Source organism: Pinus tabuliformis, chromosome 3_2 (genome assembly GCF_031772625.1).
Source record: "Pinus tabuliformis cultivar Carrire ecotype Pingquan chromosome 3_2, CPIR1, whole genome shotgun sequence".
Classification (NCBI taxonomy): domain Eukaryota; kingdom Viridiplantae; phylum Streptophyta; class Pinopsida; order Pinales; family Pinaceae; genus Pinus; species Pinus tabuliformis.
The window spans coordinates 500,155,763-500,173,849 of NC_142302.1; the positions used below are offsets into that span (position 1 = coordinate 500,155,763).

Sequence of the window (18,087 nt, forward strand, 5' to 3'; positions counted from 1 at the left end):
AAAACTTTGACCTATTTAAAACAATAAAATTTCCTTTATATTCCATGAAAATAAGATTTTAACCCATTAAAAACAATAAAAACCATTGAAAATCATATTCGCTATTAATTTATCTACCCTTTACCATAGAATTAAGGTGAGAATGAAAAAATAACCCTTATTCGTTTGAAAAAAAAAACTTTTTTTATTGACCTTTATTTATATTTTGGCGGGTTCCGTCTTACCGTTCCTCGAACTTAATTCAGAAGCTAGAGGAAGGAAGGGAGGAGGCGCGGAACAGGGACGATCAGCATCACCTGCAACCATGCCAGTTTACAAGGTTGCAGGCATTGATGTTCATTTTCCCTTCGATGCCTACGACTCCCAGCTCGTTTATATGGACCGTGTAATTCAATCCCTTCAGAAGGTATGTCCAAAAACCGAATGAATGAATCAAACCCGCCATTGACATTGATTTACAAAATAGCTTGCCTTTTATACTGTACATATATATGCCTTGGAGCTCTTATTAATGGTCCAAACTAATTTTCTTCGCCAATGAAGCCGCAGAATGATATTTTCTCTTCAGAGTTTTCGTAGTTTTTCGTGTTTTGTTTGATATTGCTGAAAAATTAGCGTAGATTTCTTATCCAAGAGATTCTTCAGAGGGTTGTAAGCTGGTTAAATCCCATTGTAGCATTCCCATAATGAGGAAGGGCACTCGTTCTGCCATGTTAATCCGAGGCATAACAAAAAAAAAGAAGCACAGAAGAACAACAGCATAAAGGGAAGGTTGGAGTTCGTCTTCCATGGTTTAAAAAAATTTTGCAACTTTAGCTAACATTATGCGGGGATGGTCGCTTTGATGTAAAAAATGTACCTTTTTGATGTACACCCCAACCTGGCAATTGGTTGGAGACTGCCTCATAGCGTGATCTTCAATCTCCTGCACATAAGTTTATTCGTAAAATATTACTGTAATTGGGTAGAACATGATTCGCGGCACGGTCTTGCCAACACTATTTATATAATTTTCCTACAGTAGATTCCTTCGGTTGCTGTTTATAAAGTCAAAGGGGAGAGTAAAAAGTATCATTTTGTATATTATATGATATAGTCCAATATTCATTTAATGGTATTAGAAGGTGAAAACATAATCTTTGATAAGCAATTGAAGAAGTGTATGGCAGCCTAGGAAAGACAATGTTATCTAAGAGAAGTATTATCCTGCTGTTTGCAGGGCTCAATAGAGGCCGCAAACTTGCAAACCTTCCCCTTATAGAACATTTTTTTGCAGATGGGATAAATGCCGTGAGCTTGAACCTTGGGAATCAAAAAATAGCTTTTTAGCTGAAAACGACACCCGGAAAAATAAGATTACGTTCAAAATGAATCCTAGCGTAACACAGAGCAGAGAAAGCAAGAAATCGGTGCTCATTTCTCGGCTACAACATAGGAACCCCCTTTAGGATGATTGTATTATCTAGATAAGATTAATTTTATTAATGACTGACAAGTGATCACAAAAGTAGATCAATGGGACTGAAGAGTACAACTAATATGAATATAATGTGTGGGAGTGGAAGCGCATCTTCTAGAAAACGCTGAAAATAATACAAAGAAAGAAAACTATATAAGAATATCATCAGAACATATGTAGAAAGTCGAGACTAAGGGATGGTGAATCAAAACACTAAGCGAGTCTTCTTGGACTAATGGATGAGGGCATGGGGGGTGAAGTGGGCATTGGCTTGCTGTAGGAGTTACCTAGAACCCTTGAGGAGCTTGACTGTATGATCCTTGGGGGTGTGCGACCAAGGAATACTCTTTCAACCTTGGCACCAGGTAAGAGTCAAATTTCAATATGTTTTTGGCTTGTAGTGAGCACTTGCCACCCCACGGGAACAAGAATAAAATTTGTAACATGTAAAGGTGAAGCTGAAATAAAATTAGAGCAACTAAAGCTGAAAGAAAAATAGAGGACACTGAAAGATCCAAAGATTGAGCATATTTGCTTAGTAGTACACCTTTGGCTAAGAGTTGATGGTGTATCTCATCTTTCCACATAGAACAGAAAGTAGACAAAAAGAGTTGATTGCATGATCAAAAACAACCTTGCATAAGTTTTGAAAGAATGAATAATCTTGAGATACTCTGTTAGAAACAAAATCCTTTGGGGTTATGTGAACTTGGCTTATTCACTTGAGAGGAAGGCGAAAAGCCTGATGTGAATGCCAACAGTCATGAGGAGTCCAAGAGACCTCTTGGAAGATGAAAACCAAGGGTCTGGAAAATGTATTAATATGTATATTCTGTTAATGAAATGCAATCTCACGTTTCATCTAATTGCTGCTTATTTTTTTTGGGTAAGTTCAACATCCTTAGACAATGTCATATTCCTGTAAATACAGGATTAACTTGCAAGAAACAATCACCAAACACAATAGAGCACTAGCAGATTTTGTACTAAAGAAACACTGAAAACCAATCCTCAAGGTACTCCTAACATCATATGGCAAACAAATGCTCCCAAAAAATATGCCCCATTGTCTTTAGGCATTGGAAAATTGCACAAAGGTCATCAGAGAGTCCACTCTAGAGCAACATGGGCTTGGAGGGAAGCCCTTGATATATAACTAACCAAACAAAACTCTCTTCTTATAAGAAAGTCGAATCAACCAAACATTGTGAAGTTTATGAATCCATTTGTCCTCCAAGTTTACAGAGAGCCAATGTGCATTAAGGACCAGGGACAATGAATGTATCTGATGAAGCATGGAGTACAGTTGCTGGGAGTCACACTGTAGAAACAGATGACCAAACTACTAATCACAATCCCCCCAAAATGTCCTAGATACTTGCCTAGATTGCACCTCTTTTTTCACTTTCTTTATCTTGCTTTCAACATTATCTAAGAGTTGCTTGTGCACACCCACATTGTTTTCATATTGTATCCATTGATATTTCCCAACTTGTTTGAGGCACGTATATGGGAAGTCTTTGAGATTAGAATGGAAGAACAAAAATGAAAATGTGTTTGAAAAGGCAGGGTAGCGAAGACCGGTTTCCATTTGTGTAAGCAAAAGTTTGGATCAGGAATATAGTAAACTATAGGTCGTGGTCAATAATATAAGATGAGATAAATATATTAATGTTCGACAAATGACCACTGTAGTAGGTCAATGGGACTCTCAGGTATGATGATGTGTAAACAAAGTGGGAGTGCTAAGGTAGCTCCTTTATAAAAAGCAAGAAGTAGAAAATAAAAACATAGTAAGGTCCAATCTAAAACCTAGAGAGTTGACTTAAAAAATGAAGAGGTGTTCTAGGAGAAAGATGTACAAGATGTGTGTCACAAATCAATGGCATCAGAGGTAGGAGGTTGCTCTGGTTCACAAAAACCATCTCTCCTAGCATTTAAGGCCAAATGAAGAAAAAATTGAAATAGATATTTGTCTGGAAGACGAGTCACAAGAGGCGCTGGGATGAGTGCTGTGATGTTGTCTAGAAATAAGGTCCTGTTGCTGCACTCTAGAAGATCTCCTTGGGCAAGTGGACTGTCTACTAATATGAGGTTTGGTTTGATGATGCTGATGTGGTCTTGTGGAGGTAGAATTAGTGCCCTGTGACCTCACTGATCTGGATCATCTCTATCTATTTGTCATTTGGTGCCCCTAGTCGGGAGCACCGTAAAAAAGGAAGTGATCTGTTGGGTGAGTGTTGGTCCATTGTGTGTATGTGGCTGGAAGATAGAAGAGTGGAGATGGAGAGCCTCCTACATGTATAAGGCCAGGCATCTCTGATCAAGGTACCTAAGGAAGCTGCCAAGTGTCTGTAGCTCTCTGAAAAGACAGTGGAACCGCCCACAAGTCTTGTAGTAAACTGGAAAATGGAAGATGAAGTGCTTGGACTTAATCTCTCAAAAATGGCACAGCTAGCATATCCTGTCAGATTGGTTGATCTGAAGGTCACTCTCAGTCTGCAATGTAAAGAAATTGGACGTGGAGAATTTAAAAGCTCAAATTGATCACTTGACATACTTTTATTTGACAACAGGCACACCTTGGAGGGAAAAAGGCTAACCCCAAATTTGAGTCATCTGACCTACTTAAATGTGGGATATGGAGGTAGAGGAGTCTAGAGTATTTTTGGGAAGAAAGCATTATAAGGTATATGAGTCAGAATAGCTTCATATGGATCTCCACATGCTGCTAAGTTTCAAAGCATGCATTCATACCATGGGATAATTGATGGCATTTAATTAGGGGAAAGCAACTGAATGAACCTTTCAAGGATGTGATCTTTGAGTAGGAACGAAGCACATTGCACAAGTTCTTACACTTCGTAGCAATGGGAGATTGTGCCCCATCGAAGAGTCAGCAACACCTACATGCAGATGGAACGTTGATATTTTTCCTATAGTATGTGTCTATTATTGTAGGCTGCTTTTGTTATATTTCTGTTTGTAGAAAGTAATGCACTGTTCACATTATACAATATATTGGATTAGGTTCTTTAGACCTGAGGTTCTTGTGGGATTTACGAGGTTTCCTGTTTTGCTTCATTTCTCTCATGCATGTAGGCAGACAGAAAGTGTTTTTACTATTTAGTATATACTTGATATCTACAAATTAGCAACTAATACTAAATAGCAAATACAGTTTTTCCAGCGGTTTACTTAAAAGAAATTGATGTTTTCAATTTAAGTAGAAGGATTCTCTAGACATTTGTTGATTAACAATTCTGGAGTGTGACTTTGTACACTAGAATTGAGTTGATGTTAAATAGTTAGAATCTCTATATTTTTCCATGTCCCAGTGCACTGATTGTTGCTAAATATCAAATCTGTCAGAAAGGTTCAACTTTAAATTGCCAGGAAAATAGAGATTATCCATTTTTATCCCTGTGGCTTATAAATTAAACATTGCAACTAATTTCTTGTTTCTCTGCTGTCCGTTGTCAGGGTTGTAATGCATTGCTGGAGAGCCCAACCGGAACAGGAAAAACTTTGTGTTTGCTTTGTGCAACACTTGCTTGGAGAGAGAGTCTAGGTTCCACGTCAGTTCATTCTCGGGTGGATGGGGGAAGGATAAAGAGTTCTAGCAGTCAATTCCAGAATGATTCGTCACTGGAGATAACAAAACCAAGTTTACCAACTATAATATACACGTCTCGAACTCATAGTCAGTTGCAGAAGGTTATACAAGAACTAAAATCATGTTCCTACAGGTTTGTCATTACTATAATTATAATACACTTAGAGATTGAATTGATTATATTTTAGGAAGTATCATGTTTGCCTGCATGTTTCTAGCTTATGTCCTTTGTTTGAAAATTTATTGTTGTCTCAAAGAGATGTTTTAGGTTGAGTTGCATGTTGGAGAAGATGCCGTCTTCTCCTTCGTTTTCTTTTTCTATTCATTTATTTTTTTCTTTACTCCCATGTGGGTTACGGCATTGATATTGTACTATACTTTTCACTCTGATTAATTTATTATTTCTAAAATCAATCTTTAGTTTTACTTAAACACATATAGATGTAGTTAATATCCCAGGGATGGCTTAGGCAGTTTGCCTTTATGTAATTTAAATTCCCATTTTCACATTTTTATTTTCTGCTCTCTCTTTTCTTGCTTTGTTTCTACTTTTTTTTTTCTCTGTTGATAATGCATCATCTATTTCATTATAAATCAATATGCATGTACATCAATATTTTGACATCCATGATCTAAAGAGCACTGACACAAGATCCTCCCCACATGGACAAGGAGAATCTGATTTTATTATCTTTCTTTCTACTTTTAAGGAATGATTTCTGTAACGATTGTTTTTGAGATTGTTAGTGCATGGTGTACCTGTATTATGCTTGTGCATTCTGAGATTGCATTATTAGTTTTTAACAGTATTCCCAGTTTGGCTGTTGCAGCCTGCAGTTTAGGAATTAAAGGCAGCAGATAGAAATATTATTAGAACTGGTTTAAAAATTTACAAGTTGCGTTTTAACTTAGGAGTCAAGAACAAAGTTTATAATTGATTTGCTTAGTCGTTGCATATATGAGAATGTTATAGTACTCTACATAAAAATTGGGTAAAAAAGTTATCATGCATGGTTGGACTTGGGCATTCCTATGTAAGAGAATGAATTAATTTTGTTCAGACATTTTAAGAGGTATACTTACCTTTGCCGTCACACTTGGAATATGGGACTTTGTTTTTCTTGTTGGTTATTGATTGTTACTAGCTGAATTGCTTATTTTTAAATGTGCTTCTGTAAATAGGCTAAAATTTTAATAGCACTTTATTTTATTTTGGTATTGGATTTCACAAGTTATGCCACTTTACGTATCAAAGTTGCAAGGAGAATTGGTAAATGTTATGTAGCCATGTCATAATGTAATTAGGGTTATCAAGGTCATTTTGGACAGTGCCTGGTATTATCATGTTATGACTGTAGTCCCTACAAAATGGGAGAAATATTCATAAAAGTGTTGAGAATTTAGGGAGGGCATGTTTTATTTCAAAATTCTCATACTTGATTACTACTTGTGTACATCTTATTATCTTAGTTCCTTATTACAGTGTGTGTTCCATACATCAAATAGCAACCAAATCAATAAGACAGTGACACAATGTTTAGGCTTTCAAGCCAGGGCTAAAACCTCTCCTCTTGAGAGGAAAACCCTTCAATCTCTTCTTATAGATGTTTAGTTGACGAATACCAAGACCCTTGACAAAATTACTTAACTCAAGATTACCTCCAAGATGCTTGTCACTATCCCCTGCACTGTTCGGCCTTCAAACCACAGTCTTCGATCTTCGCACTTGTCTTTATGTCACTGTACACCTTCAGATTTCGGTCTCCTTATACCTTCACTGTCTTGTTACAGTCCTCAGCTTCTCTTCCTCGGCTACCACAGTTCTTCGCTCCACCATGATAGTCCTTTGCTTTCGTTGCACTGTCTTGTGACAGTCCTTTTCTTCTTCGCTATGATGATCATGAGACAGACTTCCACCGAGAGTGTTTAGATATATATGTAGACTTCACCGAGAGCGTTGATATATATATATATATATATATATATATATATATCAACGCTCTCGGCGAATCTCTCGGCGAAATATATATATATTTATATGAGATAGACTTCACCGTGAGCTATATGTCACCTTCGTTCACTGTATTGCATTCTCACTTCTTCGCTGTATACTCAGAGATGATTCAAAGACTTTTTTCTTGCAATGCAAAGTCGCTTCTTATATATAGAGACCAACGTTGGTATGGTAGGCCAACATGAGAACCTTTGAGCTGAGCCGTCGTTTCATATAAGGAGATCACTGTCTTATTTTAGCCGACTTGCAAGGGGAATAGTGACATTCATTTTGGAGCGTAGATCTTTGACATCATGAATTCTATAATACTTATGTTAAGATAATAAATCCTAAAGACATCAAGAAGAAGTCTTTGACCTATGGTAAACACATCTTGCTCATGAAACCCATGATGCAAGGAATAATAATTCATTTGTTTCATCTCTTACATAATATTATAATTACAAGTCATAATGAAAACTGAACCTAGTTACATTTCCTTAAACACTCCCTCTTAACTAGGGAGGTATTCATTAAATGGTACATGGCTATTCTCAACACTAAAGAGATCTCATAAGAAGAGTTAGACTAGTAATCCATCTGTATAGCATCATTATAACCAACATTGTCACATAACAAGGCCTTGACTAACAACTCTATCTCTCAATAGACCAGAGCACAATGTTGGCGATACCAATGACTATAGGCACCTTCATCATTGTCTCTCAAGGTGCATACCCACCTGGGTGTTCACCGAGTATGACCTTCTAGGACTATTCTTATCTTGGGTTCCCAGCCCTCAAAGAATATTGGTCCTCTTGCCTACTCTTATCTTGGATGCCCTATACATCCTCAAAGAGCATTGGATGCCAGATGATTACCTAATCCTCCATTCTTTCTTCCAAAGTGAAGACAAGAATGTCGTGTCTATCTCTCCCTCTCAACTAGGGAGGATATCATGTGTTTACATTTTTCTTCATGGCCTTCACCTAGACTTACGGCTGTTAGTCCTGGTCTAGTGCATGACACATCAAATAGAAAAAATACAACTGTCATTCCTTTTTAATCAGGGGTGATCCAATCCAAGCTCCCTCTTTATCAGGGATCTGTCAGAGCTCCCTCTTAGCTAGGGACTCTTCGATACATCAACAACTTCTTTTTCGTGGGTCCTTCAACTGCTTGATCCACTTCTCTCCTTGATGTCATGAAAATCAGCATCTTCCTTGTAGGGCAACAACCATCGATCACTTCCCTCCTTAGTTCATCATGTCATTTCTTTCATCATGGAAAGTGGCCTTCTTCATAACTGGAACCTTTGTTATATGATTACTTCTTTCTCATCATGCTTCTTCTATCCACCACATGAATGCTAGTTGTACATGTATTTACAACTCTTGTTCGAGTAGCCTTGCATTACTCAGATATTATTCAAGAAATAAAAACATAATATTAAATCAAATCGTACCTTTCAAGATGGTTCTTCATCATGACATCTTTCTGTAGGTATCAACATCCTTCATACATGTTGACACATCTCCCCATGTTATTCATCATCAAGGGTCTCTATCTCTTCCAGACTTTCATCAGAGACTTCATATCTTTCTGGCGCTCACCTACCCTAGTCGACCTTGATCCTGTCTCAATGTTCTCTCACACCTCCCAGCTGTATGACATTCTTGGGCAGCCTCTGATTTAGGTTACTTCCCCCCCCACCTCCTGCCACCTTTTCTCCGACAAAGATATCAGAGAGGCAATATGGACAATGAATAACAGCAGGGCAGCAGACGAAGAAGGCTTCCAGGCAGAATTCTTCAAGCATGGACTTTGCCCCCTAGTAGGATATCTGGTGGACCTTTTCAACTAGGTGGTTCGGGATGGATTTTCGGATGGTTGGTCACACCACATTATCTACCCAATCCACAAGTCAGGGCCTACTTCCGACCCCAACAACTATAGGACAATCATGGTTGGGCACACATTCTCCAAGCTATATGCTACAACACTCCACAGGACACTCTCCCATTTCCTTGAGCAGAGACAACTCAGGGCCAAGGGCCAAGCAGGATTCCGCCTAGACCACCAGACGATCGACCACATCCTTACTCTTCGTGCGGTGATCGAGGAGGCTAGGCATCGATCCTCTAAAGTGTACTGCTGCTTTGTAGACTTTTGGAAGGCCTTTGACTCAGTCCTGAGGGAAGATCTTTTCCAGAGGCTAAGAGAGGTTGGCATTTCTTCGACTCTCTTGACAGCTATCATGCGCCTCTATGAGGTCGTCCTTGGCCGACTCCGCACAGTCGAAGGAATGTCGGATTTCATCCGAAGCACCATTGGAGTCAAGCAAGGATGCTCCCTTTCTCCTACTTTATTCGGGATCTATATCGATGCGCTTGAGTCCTTCCTCCGGGAACATATCCATGATACACATGGGTGTCTTTTTCACCAGGTCCTGATTTCCATCCTTCTCTTTGCAGACGATATTGCCCCTATTGCCTCCTCCCAAGAAGGCCTTCAGAGACAGCTGGATGCTCTCGCAGCTTTTTGTGACCGAAGGCATCTAACTGTGAACTTAGGTAAAACCAAAGTGATTGTCTTCAATGGAGTCAAGAAAACCTCGGACTTCCACTTCCTATTTAAAGGAGAAGAGATCGAGATTGTCAGCACCTATACATATTTGGGAGTTCAGTTCTCAGGGCCTCGCTTCAGCCTGCAGCCAGCCCTTCAGCCTCGGATCAACAAAGGGTATGGCTCCCTAGCCCTTCTAGAGAGGCAATGTTTCTGGCATCATTTCCAGGACATCTCGTCCAAAATGAGCATCATGGACACTTTGATTCGCCCCACAGTGCTTTACGGCTCAGAGATTTGGGGTCCCTCTCTCCTAGAGTCAGATTGGGCCTCAGCGGAGCGGGTCCAAACCCGCCTTTTGCGCCGTTTCATTAGGTGCAAGCAGACAGTTCCTCAGCACATCATTCTAGCAGAGTTCCGGGCTCAACCTTTTCGCCTAGAGGTGATATTCAGGTTAGTGTTGCTTCTGCACAGGCTTCGAGGCCTGGCAGACACGAGGAAGGGTCGTGATAGATACCCATATTTAGCATATTGCTCCTCGGAGAACATCGCCCGTATGCTGACAGGCTGATCGAAATGTTGGTACACTGGTGTGACAGAGCTTCTGGAGGCTTCAGGAATCCAGATTGACCATCTCCTTCCTTTTCAGTCTTCTCTGAATGCTCCAGGCCACCTCATCCCCAATCAACAAGAGCTGAATAAAATCATTAAGGAGGATACTTACAGACGATACATTCAGATTACATGGACCAATCCTCCTAATGGGTTGCGTCCAAAAATGGCCTTCTACGCGGAGCATTGCATAGAAATTAGGGATGGGCTCATCATCAGACCCCAGTACATGTTCCAACATTGGATGCATGCCCTTAGAATCCCCCTCGGGCAGTTCAGAGTTGGGTCTCACAAACTCCGGGTGGAGATAGATCACCACATCGATAGGGCAGATAAGATTTGCCAGCGCTGTCACTTACAGGAGATAGAGACAGAGACACACTTCATCTTCAGATGCCTGCTTACTACAAGATTCGAGGTCATTTCCATTGTCTCTTTAGGTCTTCTTAGACTTTGACCAGCTTCCTCAGATATGTTGATCTGAGATGCCTTGCACTTTATCTCCAGGAGGCCTTCAGATTTCGGGCCCGTTTTCTTCAGCCCCCCACCAGATCGGACACCACGCAGAAGATCACGAACTTCTTTAGGGTCCTACCATCAGTGTGGGGCACCAAAAGAACCATTGACTGACCCACAGACACTGAGACCAGATCAGTGCGGTCCTGAGGGGGTTGACCCACCAGACTGCACCAACGCTCCAGGATTGGATCCACCCTTGGGAGGCACCCTAGAACCTCCAGGCGACAGCCCAGTATGCCCACAGGATAGCAGACTTTGACATGCTTCTCTCAATTTTCTTCTCTCGACCTCGAATGTTAGGAGTAGGATCTGGACAGGAGATCCCTGCCTTTTCTTCTCCTTCTTCTTCTTCTCCTTCTCTGCTTCATCGCAGTGCTTTGTTTCAAGGTCGAGAGCTTCTAGCTTCTACATTTACATTTACTTAGATTATAGATGTATTTTCTGCCTTTTAAAAGAAATGTTAAAGGGGACTGTTTGGTCCATCGGCTTGGCATGATGTAATCATTGTAACCGACAGTCCCATTGACCTCTTATGGTCATTTTTTGGACATTAATAAAATTATCTTATCTTATCTTATCTTCTTGGTTTTTCTTGGATGTTGATTGCTTCTTCATGATTGCATATCTTCGTGATCTCTTCCTTTCATCACACATATCCTTCCAACAACTTCCAATTATAGTCAACCATCTCATACTTCATATGAGAACCTATTATGTTGATTTCATCTAGTATGGCTTATGCTTTCTTGCATTCTTACCAAGGAGGAGATCCTATTTCCTTGATCATGCTTCTTAATGATCCATGTTACCTTTAGATCATCTAGGCTTCTTTCAACAATTTTCTTGATTGAAAGATCTTCAACTCCTTGAACTGCTCTTATGCCATCATATCATCATCCATGAAATCCATAAGTTGGCGTTCCCATTGAAACACTTGCTTCATCCCTGAATCAATGAATCTTCTAGTGAAGATTCCATCAGAGAATCTTGAGGATCTTAAAGATCCCTATCCAACAGATGTTTCCATTTTGTTGCATGATGATTCTTCTTCAAATGTTTGAGTTCTGTAAAGTTGTTGCTACAACTTGCCTTTTTTCATAGAAACCCTAAGTTGTTGACAAAGGTATCTTACTTATCCTTGTGAATCTAGTCACCCTCGTGATGATGTCACAAGATCTTGTTTCTAATACTTCCATGATGTCACACCACATCCTATAATATTTTGTAGTCACATTCTATGCAGGATCTAGGAGCCCAAAAAGAGACTTATAGAGAGAGGCTAACTTAAAGAATTCTACTCCCTCTTACCATGGGCTTCATTCAGCTCCTTCCATCCTATCCAATGACATGAATTTTATTTTCCTCTTATCAATGTCCTTTTAAGAACCATACTTTTCTTATAATGTTCATAATTCCTTTACTAGCTTCCCTAATGTCTACCTTATGAATTCAAAGGAGACCTTATTCAACGACTTCGCTCATTTATGAGGACTAAGACTATCCTCCTCATTTTATGCAAGGACCTTTTCATGAGGACTATGACTATCCTCTAGTATTTCTATTTCCTTGCAAAACAAAGTCATTAAACCAAAAATTGATTAAACATGAAAGATACTCACTTGGCATGTGAAGAGGAGATCTTTACCTTGATGCTTCCTTTGCTTGAGCTGCCCATCATGAACCACTAGTATCCTTTTATCAAGACTTTCTTGGAGACCTTCTAGCACCATAGCATGACATTTGTGATCTTGACATCACCGAAACTGCTTCGTGACCTTGAGATCATCTTGACTCCTAATTCATCTTCAAGGTACTTTTGACTCCTATATTTGAACACATTGTTGACATGCTAGAGATATTGCTATCCCACAAGTGGACTTTATCACACTCAATATTCCTAGGAGTGCATCAACAAACACCTATATCGAGCATTATCCAAACTATGGTAGTGATATAGAGAGACTTATGTTCTGATCCGAGCACCATGCTATTGAGATCATGTTCATAGACAAGATCCGAGACTGTGACAAGTATATTGTTATGACACTTTACCGAGACAGTGATGTCTATGAGCACTGTACATACGAGTTGTGTAGAGAGACACTGTGTTGTGAGCCCGAACTTGTTACCGAATAACATAGATAACTAAGCTGTGGGTAGCACTGTATAGAGAGACTGTCTTATCATCGAAACTGCCTTGTTGCAGCAACTAGATTGAGACAGTGGTATAACATGGATTGTGAGAGGTACTCCTTGGATCAATTCTGCAATATATATACGTGAGACTATAATTTATGCCGAGACTGTCTTTTATTGCATAGAAGAGGTTCAGTGATCAAGAAGTGAGGATCCCAGGAATGACACTGATATACTCTATTGAACTGAACATGAGTTGGTAACTGAAGTTGAGTGCATGACTGTAGTTACCGAAGTTGATACTTCATATACTGTTGAAACTTCATATAATGTAATTTGGCACCGAGATGAAAAGGAGAACAGAACCTTCTTAAGTGGACATTGAGACTTCCGAAGTCTTGGACTTAAGTATATATTCTTGAGACAGTAAGGGAGGTGATTGTGAACATAGACCTCCTTGTTCAGGATCACCGAGAACATAGAGATGATTGAATCCCAAACAACTTGTTACTGTGATGACTTTGAGACTTCACCGAGACTGCTCATTGTGATTTCATAAGTTCACTGAGATTTTTTCTGAGCTCCTTGAGGCAGAGACAGTGGCAGGAATCCAATATGGAGATGATAATTCAGTGCTTGAGGTACCAACACTGTGACACCATGATGTAGCACTGTGACCTTTCTCTGAACTGTGATCTTATGATGAGACAGTGAAAAGATGTTTGAGATAGTGTTAAGTAATTGATCCTTTCTGAGATAGCCTTCATAAGTGACACTTAGATGCCCTTGACTGAACCATAGCTCTGATACCATGTTGAGAATTTAGGGAGGGCATGTTTTATTTCAAAATTCTCTTACTTGATTACTACTTGTGTACATCTTATTATCTTAGTTCCTTATTACAGTGTGTGTTCCATACATCAAATAGCAACCAAATCAATAAGACAGTGACATAATGTTTAGGCTTTCAAGCCAAGGCTAAAACCTCTCCTCTTGAGAGGAAAACCCTTCAATCTCTTCTTATAGATGTTTAGTTGACAAATACCAAGACCCTTGACAAAATTACTTAACTCAAGATTACCTCCAAGATGCTTGTCACTATCCCCTGCACTGTTCGGCCTTCAAACCATAGTCTTCGATCTTTGCACTTGTCTTTATATCACTGTACACCTTCAGATTTAGGTCTCCTTATACCTGTGCTGTCTTGTTACAGTTCTTGGCTTCTCTTCCTCGGCTACCACAGTTCTTCGCTCCACCATGATAGTCCTTTGCTTTCATTGTACTGTCTTGTGACAGTCCTTTTCTTCTTTGCTATGATGATCACGAGACAGACTTCCACCGAGAGCATTGATATATATATATATATATATATGAGACAGACTTCACCGAGAGCTATATGTCACCTTCGTTCACTGTATTGCGTTCTCACTTCTTCGCTGTATACTCAGAGATGATCCGAAGACTTGTTTCTTGTAATGCGAAGTCACTTCTTATATATAGAGACCAGCGTTCTTATGGTATGCTGACATGAGAACCTTTGAGCTGAGCCGCCATTTCATATAAGGAGATCACTATCTTCTTTTAGCTGACTTGCAAGGGGAATAGTGACATTCATTTTGGAGCGTAGATCTTTGACATCATGACTTCTATAATACTTATGTTAAGATAATAAATCCTAAAGACATCAAGAAGAAGTCTTTGACCTATGGTAAACACATCTTGCTCATGAAACCCATGATGCAAGGAATAATAATTCATTTGTTTCATCTCTTACATATTATTATAATTACAAGTCATAATGAAAACCGAACCTAGTTACATTTCCTTCAACAAAAAGGAGGACTCATCTTTTAAGATAAAATTGGTTGACTTTATTATAGACTAGTGACCATAACTAATATTGAAAGAGGGTGACTTGAGTATATAAGAACATCACTGTAGAATTGATGGTCAACATACATTTCTAGTATTGTCTGGCAAATTTGGCCTATATGCTTGACTTATAACATGACATTAATGAAGCGATGCACAAGCATTAATACTTCTTGATGGAGGCACATTTCTACATAGCTTTGAAGAAATCGTTAGCTGTTCTTGGACTACCATAATTATTTGCATTAGGGGAAATTTGAGGTCTAAAATGGGCCTCTTAAGAAATATTCCCCATCAAATCAATTTGTCCTAAAACCAATAGGATATAAGATGATGTCAACCCAAGGGGTGAATAGTGTTAGAAGGAAAGAAACAAAACTACTTTTTTCCACATGTTGTCAATTTGTTCTTGTAGGTTTACTAGGAGTATCATTTGTGGGCACTTGTTGGATGTGGAATTAAATTTTGTATCCAATGAGTATTCATTCTTGGTACTTTTTAAGAACCCACCGGTGTCAAGAGACTACGAGATAAACTGGAAATACATGCGTGTTTCTCTCAATATTGGTTTGTTCATCAAAAGTATCAAGATGGGTACCCATGGATCCAAAATTTACTTTTACATCCAATGAATACCTATACTTTATACTTTTAGTAAATCTGGAAGGAGACAATTTTGGAAATATGTGAGAAAGGTAGTTTTCTTACTCACTCATCCATTTTTACCGCCATTTTTTTTATTTTCCTTTGGAGGCCCATTTTTGACCTCATATTTCCCTCAATGCTTGTTGACCTTGAAGTCCTCCTTGATGTAAATTTGGATATCCTGAGTTATAAGATAAGATCACCTAATTTTATTAATGTTTGAGAAATTATTGGATTTTTGTAGCTATGATTGGTCTTTATAATGTAGCCCTTCATATATATATATATATATATATATTCAAGACATGTTCTTCATGTCATTTCAAAAGAAATAATTTGAATATTTTAGCATCAAGAAAGTCAAGTTGGCCGTCCACATGATCAAGTTGGCCTAGCTTGTTGTGGCACCAATTCAGCCTCCCAAGAAGTCTATATACATGTCATTCAACCTTCTTCTTGGTACCGTTCGACCGCACAAGACATAACATCCTCTGATCCAAGCGAAGGAGAAAAAGGACAAGGAGGAGGAAGACAAATCGGACATCTTTTCTCTCTAGTTTGACCTTGCGTGTGCATCTTTCTCTCTGTTGACTTCGCATGTGTGGACAAGTTTTTGGGCATATTTGGCAACTAGTCCGAGTCTTTCAAAGTACAAGAGGAGGCCAAAATTCGGCCCTAGCAGAGCAGACCAGGTCAAGTCTTTTGGACAACATTTTGACTTGATAGGAAGACAATTTGACTTGGTTTGACCAGGGTTCTCTTGCTGGTTTGTTCTACCTTATTTTGGCTAGAAAAGATCAATTGTATCTCTTGTTGAATTGAATAATTTCGCCAAGGAAAAGGTTGCTAGGTTTTCCCCCAAGTGGGTTTTCCTAGGGTAAATCCTGTGTTGTCTTTGTGCATTATTATTTCATTGTGATCTCTACTGTCCTCTTGCTTTATGGTTGAAATTCTGAATTATAATTGCTTAATGATTTCTTGGAAGTGCTAAAAATAATCACTATATCAATGGAAGTAATTATTAGTTTCAGAAGTAAGTTTTGTATCTATTGCACTTAAAAAAATCAACAAGGTATCAAAGCTTTGGTGAAGGGAAGAGGACGTTGAGATCACTTTTGAATTCATCTACTTCTACAAATTTAATTCTTGGACTAGATCTGTGACCATCGATTCTTATACTAAGATAGAAAACAAGTTGGAAGCTGCTACAAACTTCAGAGCATGGAAGACAAGGGTTGATCTTATTCTTGCAAAGAATGATGTTTTGGATCTTGTGAAAGGCAAGGTTACCGAACCTATAGATAATGAAGGGAAAGCAAAATACAAGAAGGATGACATCATAGCCATAAGTATTATCATGGAGTCTATTAGAGATCATTTGATTCCATATGTTTCAAATCTTGACACTTCAAAGAAGATGTATGATGCCCTAGTTGGATTATATACCATCAACAACATTGGTCAAGCAATGGGTTTGAAGAATGAGCTTTTGTGATATCCCCAAATCCATAAATTTTGCTAAAGTACAACCCATTTTGCAATTATGGCGTTGGAGGCAATTTTTGGTGTTTTTGACTTAGGAGAGTGGTGAATGGGTGCCGTGCTCAAGAGAGAGGGAGGCAATATGCAAGCCTTGAGGGAAGGAGTGCGAATTAGTGGAAAGTGGGGGCCACCAAGGGAGTATGCATGGGAAAAAGTATAAAAGGCAAAAGAGAGGCAATTCCAATTCATCTTTTGACTATCATATTTCAAAAAATTCGACCTCTCTTGGAGCTGTTTAGCCCAGGAGTTGGAGTGCTATTGAGCATAGGGATTTTAGGTGAAATTCCACCCTCATCTTCGGAGAACTTTGAGTGTCTCCCTAGTGGGAATTTGGAAATCCATTTCCGTGCTTCTACAGGGCTACACTAGCAGTGGAATTTCTAGTTGTGCGTGTTGGAGAATGTAATGGTCTTCATAATAACCTTGTAAACATGACATTGTATATTTTGTATATATAAAAAGAGAATAAATTTTATTTATCAAAGCATGGGTTTCATGCTCTAGTCTAGGTTAAAGCATGTTCTTCATGCTTCTAGGGATTTCTAGGTCAATGAAGAATTTTGTCATGTATTAGTGTCCCATTTGGACTCATTGTAACAAAAGAATATATTTTTTTTGATTCAATAAAGCCTATTTATTATCGAAGACCAAGTTGGCCCAACCATGATGAAGTCGGCCTAAAGAGGCCTATTCAACCCCTCAAAAAGGCTGTAAATAAGGACTTTGACTCATTTTGAAGTACCCACTCACTCAAGTTCGAGCTGCAATAGTGAAGAAGGAAGAAGAGCAAGGAATACAAGAAGTAGAGAAAGAAGTCAAAGGAAGGAAGATCTCTTGGTGAAACACCTTTTTCTGTCCACACGTGCAAAGCTGTCTAGGGTTTCTTTGCAAGTTGTAGGTGCCGAAGTCGCAGGCCAAAAATGTAGACTCAATTGCAGGGCCAAGATTCTAAGTTGAGGCTGCTTGGACTGAGTTTGACTTTTGCTGACCTTGGAAGAATTTGGATCGTTTGAAAGAGATCTTGTTGGTGGGCTGACTTGGTGCTTGGGAGGAATTTTGGCTTTGGTCTTTGGGTCTTGGAAGTCACATTTTGAACTGATTCTATAAGAAGAGAAGTATTCTTTCCGA

The 18,087-nt window shown here is 39.0% G+C and overlaps 1 protein-coding gene across 3 annotated transcripts in view; it reads left to right on the forward strand.

Annotated features, from left to right (window-relative positions):
• The first annotated feature begins 224 nt into the window (after positions 1–224).
• Positions 225–18,087, forward strand: part of LOC149181477 (RAD3-like DNA-binding helicase protein) — a 371,454-nt gene continuing 353,591 nt past the window's right edge. For all 3 annotated transcript variants that reach the window (XM_089416629.1, XM_089416630.1, XM_089416631.1), the window contains exons 1-2: positions 225–406; positions 4,943–5,208. In XM_089416629.1, the coding sequence (XP_089272755.1) occupies positions 305–406; positions 4,943–5,208 (368 nt within the window). In that variant the 5' untranslated portion in view covers positions 225–304. The remainder of the gene's footprint in view (positions 407–4,942; positions 5,209–18,087) is intronic.